This window comes from Amyelois transitella, chromosome 13 (genome assembly GCF_032362555.1).
Source record: "Amyelois transitella isolate CPQ chromosome 13, ilAmyTran1.1, whole genome shotgun sequence".
Lineage (NCBI taxonomy): Eukaryota > Metazoa > Arthropoda > Insecta > Lepidoptera > Pyralidae > Amyelois > Amyelois transitella.
The window spans coordinates 173,871-183,792 of record NC_083516.1 but is presented as its reverse complement, the minus strand read 5'-3'; the positions used below and the strand labels follow the sequence as shown (position 1 = coordinate 183,792).

Genomic DNA, 9,922 nt, shown 5'->3' with positions numbered 1-9,922 from the left:
CGCGAATGTAGATGAGCGACTTGGCGAGACGAGATCAACTTTCTTCCAAGAAAATGTTCGAATTATTGGTTTTGTAAATGTTTGTTCAAAAAAACAACGTTTCCATTTAAATGTCGCGTTAAATATATTATTCCCGGCACAAAAAACAGTTCGTACGAACAAATGAGGTGAGTATTATTAATAATAGTAAACCGTCCATCAGCTGAGCTCGGCATCCGTCGGGCGTCGGCTAGCAAACTGAGCTGACGCGCAAAAAACATAGATTATCAAGCGGTGTTCTTGTGATGTTATGTGATGGTGGTGAATTCCAGGTAGTGTTCCATGAGCGCGGACGGATTGAGAATTTGGAAACTGCGGAGGCACGGAGTGCGGCGACATGACAAGACCGGGCCCGCCCAATGAGAACTTGCCGACTGTATGTTCCATTCATTATTTTGATTCAATGATTTCTTATTTGACTAGGATACACAGACTACATTTGTGTGATTTTTATCTAATATTTTTTGCTGTCAGTTTCCTGCTGTATGCAGGATGTACACTCATGTGTTGTAGATTTAAATTTTTTTATGTAAATTTATTATTTCTCTCTATTTAGTTTATTTGTAACTCTTGAGTATTGGCATTTCACCAGCTTGTCTGGAAGAAGTAACTTCATCAATTTTAATAGGCAACAAAAAATATTAAAGTACATAATATTTATAGACTAATGTTATATAAAGGCAATATTAAATAATTAAGAAAACTTTTAAAGGTTGTTATTTATTTTTAAATTTTGTTTACAATTTACTTGCAGTGGTTATTCTGGAACACATAACTTGTAGATAGTTTTTTTACATTTATCAATTTTATTACTTAAACCTGAAGAATATTTAACACCTTTGATTTATATATTTATTAATTTTTTTAAACTGTGGGCTTATTTTTTTTATTTAACTGGTACTTTGAATAAAACATGGTATGCTAAATATGACAAATAGATAACTTTTGATTTTAGAATCTTAAAAAGTAATGCTATTATCATTAATTATCTCTTTGCATTCATATTATTTCTGCGCAAGTGATGCTTCGCTTTTGTTTTCAGAGCTGACTGTTAGTTTGCCTCATGCCGAGACATGTCCATATTCAAAGATTGTGACAGTGTATGTGTTTCTGTGTGTAGCAAATTGTTTGTTTGTAGTTGTGTAAATTCCTTCCTTATGCCATAAAATTTTAGATTTAATATCATGTAACTATTTTAAGACATAGGCAGGACTACCTCTTTCCACTTGCCACTATCTCTGCATACAGGAAGTATGCAGAGATAGCTTGCGCTTGGCGGTTTCGGGTACTTTTGACCTTAAAAGTAACTAAAATTGTGGTATTCCGTTGATCTGATAAAAACCTTATAAATACATATATTTATATAATCATGTCTATATCCCTTGTGGGGTAGACAGAGCCAATAGTTTTGAACAGATTGAAAGGCTGTGGGAAGATAAGGAGTGGTTCTATTAAAAAATGTTGGGAACCATGCGGCACAGCATGGAAGCAATAAAACTTAAAAAAACTATGTAGTAACATTTAGTTAATACCCTTTCTTAAGACAGCGGGGGTAAACCCATGACTAGGTTCTCACTTGCATGAGTAAGACTTGTGGTTTATTGTTGATAAAAGTTAAGCATAGGGCTGAAATATTTGTGATCACAAGATAAAGTTACATGAATGATTAATTTGTTCAACCTACGTGTGAAACACTAGATATTGATAAGGTGCAACTTTCATTACTGTCATATCATACAATGAGATAAGATAACATGTTTTGGAATGGTAACAACATAACAAAGGACTCGGATATGTTTACTTTATTTATTTTAATATTTTTATTTATTAACACTATTTATTAACTGACACTATTTGAATGTCAATTCCATCATAAAGCCATACAGATGAAGGATATAGACGTAACTGTATGAATGTATATATTTTAATTATTATCAGTACACAACCCAGGTAGGATTTGAACTTGTGTCCTCCATGCGCATTCAGAATTTTTTTTGTCGGCCACCATACCACTCTTCTTAAATTTAAGAACTAACTCTTGTCGGTACAGTAAATTGGTCTTCAATTCATCTCTTTTCTCTATATTTTTTTTTATTGGTTGGTATTTTGTATCATTTCCTATTTGCCTTAGTTGATCAAAATATTTTATTCTTACTGCTCACATAATAATATACATAAAATTTTGCAAAACTAATTGTAGGTACCAAATGGGTTTCCCTTACCACCTCTAGTCTCTGTCTGCTGTCCATGCTAGCTATAAGCGTAATGATATATGTTGACATGTTGGGCGAATGTCTCTTCTTTAATATACTCCAGCCCATCACCACTTCTTTCATAGTAATAAATAACACCTTGGTATTTCTGATTGTTCTGAATTCTCTGTTCCTGTATGCTTGCTACGTATGTACCTATGCATCCATGAATTTGTGTGATCCTCCTGTTTTCACAGCTCTGTCTGTGACTAATCAAGAAATGGCGAGGCGAACCTGCGGCGAACTACATGCATACTAAACAGTTAAATATATGGCAAATTTCAGTTTACTCATTCTCCATCATTCCATGGCGTTTATCCTGGTTGGTCCATCTCCAGGAGGGTTGGAAGGAGTGGACTAGTCAGGTATTCACATGCAGTGACTCCCATTGGATCTCCATGGCCCTGTTAACAGAAAAATCTAATCTAGATTGGATCAAGGCAATAAGTGAAGATGCTTATACCCTTTCTAGGTAAAATTGGTGGTAGTCGGCGATGGCGGCGTCGGCAAAAGCGCCATCACTATCCAGTTCTTCCAGAAATTGTTCGTGACGGACTACGACCCTACCATCGAGGACTCGTACATACAGCATACCGAAGTGGACGGACAATGGTGCATCTTGGATGGTAATGTTGCTTTTATAGATGACTTTTTATTTGCAGCAGGGGCAGCGTTGGTTATTTATCCAGGTCTTCGAGTAGCTGATCATGGAGGTCTACGACTCCACCATTGAGGACTCGTGCACGGTGGACGGACAATGGTGTGTCTTGGATGGTAATGTGATCATATACTTTCATTTCATGGATAGTTGTCTCATTGCAGCAGGGGCAATGTTCTCTTTGAATCCAGGTCTAGTAGATCTGTTCTTGACGAACTTCGACCACACCCATTATGAAGTACTGGCATCACGTAAAGTTTGAGAAAAGAAGAGTTTTTTATGCAGAGTTACCGGTATAGATTGATCTGTCAGATTAAGAACTAGCTCGTAACAAGCAAGCTTACATCCACTGATAAAGTGTTTTTTGTGTAAGTAGTTTTATTTCTTGAGACTAACATTTAATTCAATGACCTCTATTTGTTTACAGTGCTGGACACGGCCGGGCAGGAGGAGTTCAGCGCGATGCGCGAGCAGTACATGCGCAAGGGCGACGGGTTCCTGCTCGTGTACTCCGTCACCGACAAGCAGAGCTTCGAGAACATTCGACATTTCCACACGCAGATCTTGAGGGTCAAGGATAGGTGAGATGACTGTGTTGTCCGAAAAAATGGGCGAATTGAGAACCTCCTCCCTTTTTAAAGGCGGTTAAAAACTGACGTAATGAGTCATAATTCAAAAAGTAAAAACTCATAATTCAACCTTCTTCAAAACAAAAATTTACAGATTATATACTTATATAATCTGTAAAATTTCAGTTTTGAAAGAAGGTTGAATTATGGTTTTTTTTTAAGAAAATTAGGGATAAAATACCAGAAAAATGGTGATGACTTGTCTTCTATAAGATTTAAATCCTCACTATTTGATACATTAAGGCTCAAATAATGCTTATTGACTCTTAGGTTAATTGGTTAGTGGAAACATAGTGTACTATCCTCAGGGAGACGTACCCGATGCTGGTGGCGGCCAACAAGGTGGACCTCGTGCACGTGCGCGCGGTCTCCGCGGACGAGGGCCGGGCGCTGGCGCGGCAGCTCGGGGCGCCCTACATCGAGACCAGCGCCAAGGAGCCGCCGCTGAACATTGACGCCGCCTTCCACGAGGTGAGAGCGGCTGGTGTGGGCGCGAGGTGCTGCGACACAGGTGTGAGGTGCCGGGAGTGAGACACTATACTATACTGCAGCTCGGGGCGCCCTACATCGAGACCAGCGCCAAGGAGCCGCCGCTGAACATTGACGCCGCCTTCCACGAGGTGAGAGCGGCTGGTGTGGGCGCGAGGTGCTGCGACACAGGTGTGAGGTGCCGGGAGTGAGACACTATACTATACTGCAGCTCGGGGCGCCCTACATCGAGACCAGCGCCAAGGAGCCGCCGCTGAACATTGACGCCGCCTTCCACGAGGTGAGAGCGGCTGGTGTGGGCGCGAGGTGCTGCGACACAGGTGTGAGGTGCCGGGAGTGAGACACTATACTATACTGCAGCTCGGGGCGCCCTACATCGAGACCAGCGCCAAGGAGCCGCCGCTGAACATTGACGCCGCCTTCCACGAGGTGAGAGCGGCTGGTGTGGGCGCGAGGTGCTGCGACACAGGTGTGAGGTGCCGGGAGTGAGACACTATACTATACTGCAGCTCGGGGCGCCCTACATCGAGACCAGCGCCAAGGAGCCGCCGCTGAACATTGACGCCGCCTTCCACGAGGTGAGAGCGGCTGGTGTGGGCGCGAGGTGCTGCGACACAGGTGTGAGGTGCCGGGAGTGAGACACTATACTATACTGCAGCTCGGGGCGCCCTACATCGAGACCAGCGCCAAGGAGCCGCCGCTGAACATTGACGCCGCCTTCCACGAGGTGAGAGCGGCTGGTGTGGGCGCGAGGTGCTGCGACACAGGTGTGAGGTGCCGGGAGTGAGACACTATACTATACTGCAGCTCGGGGCGCCCTACATCGAGACCAGCGCCAAGGAGCCGCCGCTGAACATTGACGCCGCCTTCCACGAGGTGAGAGCGGCTGGTGTGGGCGCGAGGTGCTGCGACACAGGTGTGAGGTGCCGGGAGTGAGACACTATACTATACTGCAGCTCGGGGCGCCCTACATCGAGACCGCCGCTGAACATGAGGTGGAAGTGGCTTACACATTGGTGAAGGTTCCTTACTAAAAAGCATGGTGCATAGATTCACGTGCTACTGCGCCCATGAACCAATTATCAATGACTTCTTTCTAATTAATGTACATTAGTTTGATAGCTAACCTATGCTCTTACACTGATTAAACTAGATGTGTAACCATGATCCAACAAATAAAGGGAAATGGTTCTTCTTCTTTTTGCTGTCGATCAAAACTTTTGTAGGCTTTATCAAAGGCCTGTTAGCACACCAAAAAAAGGCTTAGAAGCAACGCAGTATGAAAGCCTACTGCACTGACCTGATTATAGAGTGCTCTGCTGCTTATAAATTATATTTTATCTTCCACTGTATTATTGTAGTGGCATTTATCACTTCGTTATTGTATTGGATTAATCTTCAGTCTTTATGTTGTGATGTTTTTACGTAGATGTGAATTTGTTGTAATTTATTTTGTTGCAATAAAGCTTATTGTATTGTATGGATTCCAGTTGGTCCGCATCATCCGTAACCACCCCCAGCAAGAGGACAAGCAACGCCGCCGCAACAAACTAGGCAAGTGCGTGTTGCTGTGACACACACACACAGACAAACATACATTGGAACAACTCTACATTGCACCACAATGGCTGCGCGCTTAGCAGGTAAAGCGGTATGTTAATGTTGCATTTATGTCTCGACATCGATTCGCAAGGTCCAATTTTTTGGTGAGATTAATTAGTCTTAAAAATGGGGATTCCAGGTGTTAATGAAAAACTTCCATGGAAAGGTTCAAAGAAAGAAAGTAATATGTTTAAGTATTGGTAACATGCACGCAAAAAGAAAAAGAAAAATATCGAATGACGTATACCAAAATGGCGACCATTTTAAGCAGTATCATCGCGCAAACTACGCTTCTGGTCCTTCTAGAAAACCAAAGTTTATGTAATAATATCGGTTCAAATTAAATGGTTTGCTGAGACTGAGGTTTACAATAAAACTGAAGTATTCAGGGATGGCATTCAATGTTGATCAAGCCGTCTGCTGAAGTAGAGATCTGCTTGAAACACCGAATATATTTGTATGTTATTTAATGGTATTCGGTACCATACAGATTTTGTTACAGTTCTATAATTGCTCGAGACGTTTCTTTACGTATATAATATATAAGTAAATTTGAGATTAACGTCGCACAATATATCGTTAATTTTTCATTAAAAATCAGTTTTTGAAAATTGATAATAGTTAACTTAGCGAATAATCTTTCGAGGCTATTTACCAAAGTCGCACATTTGTTGCACACAAACTCACCCATAATATAATTTTCTAATAGAACACTTTCTAAGGCGATAGGTATGTCATTAAAATTGATTCTTAACCTTAAGATGTAAGGTATTTAAAATCAAATTATATCCACCATCGCCTTAAAAAGAGGTGAGCGATATGATCGCTCGGTTGTTCAGTATTAATATATGTTTTATTTAAATAATGCATAGCATTTGTTAGTTGTATAAGTTTAGTCGCATAGAAATATCAACTTACAGCAAAAAGTACAGAAATTTTTCCTCATGACCGAAATAGAAATGTATTTTTTGGTAAAACAGTAATAATTTTATTCTGTTATGAATTTTTGGAAAATCAAATGGCCATGCGGCTAAACAGTTGTAGGGTGTCATATAGTCAGCACATTGAGTATAATATTCGTGTAATCGAATTTAATGTTATGTGATAAGGCTTGTTTACACGGTCGTAGTAGCTAAGCGCTTCGTATCTTATTGTTAGCAGTACACTTGATTGGATATTTCGTTCACACTTGTAATAAGGTACAGTTCCATGGAACTAATGATAATGTTTACATCATTAGAATGAAGGTTTATAAAGCTTTCTTTGAAAATAAGAATTCTCAGATGTTCTTAGACATAGACATTTAATTTTTAACTCCCAAGATTGCTCTTAATTTTTTTTTAATATTCTTACGTAAGCAGAAACTGGACAACAGCTTGTCATTCCATAAACAATGACTGCCAATGCATTAAGCATGTTTAATTAAAATGGAAAATACTCGGGGGTCGGGGATTATACCAGTATGTTTTATGTTTACTAAGCGCTTAACTGCTAACTTCGTGTGAACGAGGCATTAGTCTAAAGCCTAATATTAACCCCAGCATAATATTTTGTAACGAAGTGTTAGTATATACGAAAACATTAAAGATTAGTTTTTCAAAAGGCGGATAAAAGTTATCTCTCAGATGATTCGCAATACGGATAAAAATAAAAATAGCTATTAGCGAAAAATCACCATTGACACTAGGTGCCTACCCTTGTATTTGGACCTATTGTAATTTATCTATTAGGACAGAATATATTTTATCAGCCTATTGAAAAACTAGCGCTAAAATGTATTATTATTTATTTTAATTGTAAGTTTAACATGTATTCATGTATACTTTACGGTAATTGGCTAGGAATAAAAAGAACGGTCTGAACATTTCAAGCAGATGTAATTGAAATAGCGTTGACGTGCATTGCATAAAAGATGAACTGACAATGATTATGAGCCCATTTTTTCGTAAATTTTAAAATTTGCTTGTTGTAATTTTTGAAAAATCGTGAATTTGCCCTCTCGGTGCAAACGTAGATGCACGTCATTTTATTTTGGTAACCAAGTACGTTTATTCGCAAACGCAAAGCATATGTTTTTGTCTTTTTCTATCTTTATGGTTAACTATAGCGCCACCTTCAAAAGAATACAGGTTTTTCGCGTATCTCACGGGAGTTATAGTTTTTACCGGGATGAAAACCCTATGTCATTCTCCAGACTTTATTATATATACGCGGAATTTCAAGGGCGTTAGTTCAGTAGATAACGCGTGAAGTAACAACAAATAAACTTATCGCATTTATTATGTCGAAGTTAGAAAGAGACGGAAGACATGCCTTGTCAACGTTTGTGAATAATCCTTGTGGTTCCTTCATGGCTGAAGTTGAAATGTTTTCGTGCATTGAATTATATATTTTGTAACCAAAGCATTTAAACCCTAGTCTATTTGTACGAAGACTAAGTAGTAGTTACGCGTAAATTAACGAGACGAAGGAATTGATCTTGTGAATAAGTTCTAGTAAATATTACACTAGGTAAAGCCGGTTCATTCCCACGGTTCATCTGAAATGGACGGTGAAAACTTAAAATTTTAAAGGATATACGTCTTGTTTTGTAAATGTATTTTTGAGCTATCCACAGGTGATCTGAGATGGAGAACAAATAAAGAAATACCACCGCCTTCGAATTATCTGTGGGTCAAAGTCGTTATGTTGGGTGCCCTAGAGTGACGCATGGGAATGAGCCGCGAGTAAGCGCGTTAAGTTCGCACGTGATAGGCAGTATTTTTATTAAAACTGGGCAATTTTTAATACACTGGCAACATTGCAGGAGCTACATAGTTGACACATTTGAAATAAATGTACCTGATGAAAAATATAAAAGTATCCTATGTTAGAACGCAGGTATTTAACTACATATGCGTAACAAAATTTCACTCGAATCGGTCCAGCGGTCTTGCTGTGAAAGCGGGACAGATAGACAGACTTTCGCATGTATAATATTGGTAAGGGATTTACTCATGAAACTATCACAATATACGTTCCATGAATACAGCATACAACAAATATTACATCACGACAATGATTTTTCCTTGTTGTGAGTATAGAGTTTTGTCATAATTGACAGCAATTATTGTTTGTGCCCGTATTTAGTTCTGCAAGGTTTTCAGCGTATAACAAGTTGCCCTGTGTAACGCCATGACCCGAACATTTGTACCTCTAGATAAGTGCTTCCCTCTCAAAGTTCACATTAGACTCGAGAATGGCGTGATCCGCCATTTTTGCCACAATAAATATTAACAATAATAAAATAAATAGCGTTGTTATAGAAACTGGTGTATTTTGTATCGACAATTGTGAGATTTACCATGTTAAAGTTTATATGTAATGCCACATTAATATTTCAATTGTTTTCAGACGCAATTTGACAAATAGAAGACCGTTGTGTTTGCATCAAAAGTGACCTGTCAAACGGAATTATTATATATTTAAATTAATTTTATTATGAATCTATTTTTCATACGCAAAGACCAATTGAAGAATAGTATGACGCTAAATTATTAGAGCATAATTGAACAAAATAGTCGCATTCTGGACTCTATATTGGCGATTCTGAAAAGTTGGTTGTCAGAAAATGCAATTAGCATTAAGTCCGCCCGTTGTATCAACATTGTTTGTACAATAAAGTATAAATAAAAATATAAACCCTTTTAGCTTGCGTGATCGTCCATGGAACTGTTCGTGGAAAGATTACGAATTTTACAACTACAGGAGAAATTATAGATTTATTTTTCAAGATTCAAATCACAAAAAAGTCCAAACAATATAAATCTTGTATTCGAAGGCTAGGTAGAGTTGATCGTATCCAATAAAATTTATTCCTGTTTATAGGAAATCCTTCATTTACTCGTAAAAATGTAAACGCAACCACGCTGTTAAATATTTAATTACTTGCTCGTTTGTTTGTTTGTAATATATTTATTGCACAGAAATTTACAGATTTACAAAAAATAGTACAAACATTGTTATAAAACTAATTGATTTCTGATTATTTTCAATTGCTCTTTGACAGGTCACTTTTGATTTGTACGCTTCATGCGTATATACATGAAATAATAAATAAATAAAAATAAAATACGAGAAATAATATAATCAATGTAAAGCTGTATAAAATTCGCTCAATGTGCGGTACACGGTGAGCCAGTGATACAACTTGTAGAATACGGTCGAATTCAACAAATTACCGGGACGTCTCTTGGAAGCTATTTATGTACTTA

The 9,922-nt window shown here is 38.5% G+C and overlaps 1 protein-coding gene across 2 annotated transcripts; it reads left to right on the top strand.

Moving 5' to 3' along the window:
* Positions 1–11: 11 nt before the first annotated feature.
* LOC106142329 (ras-related protein M-Ras) lies at positions 12–9,032 on the top strand. Of its 2 annotated transcripts, XM_013344051.2 has the most exons (6): positions 12–167; positions 312–415; positions 2,764–2,917; positions 3,377–3,530; positions 3,887–4,049; positions 5,558–9,032. In XM_013344051.2, the coding sequence occupies exons 2-6, from the start codon at positions 377–379 to the stop codon at positions 5,639–5,641; spliced, it is 594 nt and encodes a 197-aa protein (XP_013199505.1). In that variant the 5' UTR covers positions 12–167; positions 312–376; the 3' UTR covers positions 5,642–9,032. The 2 variants fall into 2 exon arrangements, with proteins under 2 accessions (XP_013199505.1, XP_060803140.1); XM_060947157.1 differs by lacking the exons at positions 12–167; positions 312–415 and adding an exon at positions 1,847–1,946.
* The last annotated feature ends 890 nt before the right edge of the window (positions 9,033–9,922 follow it).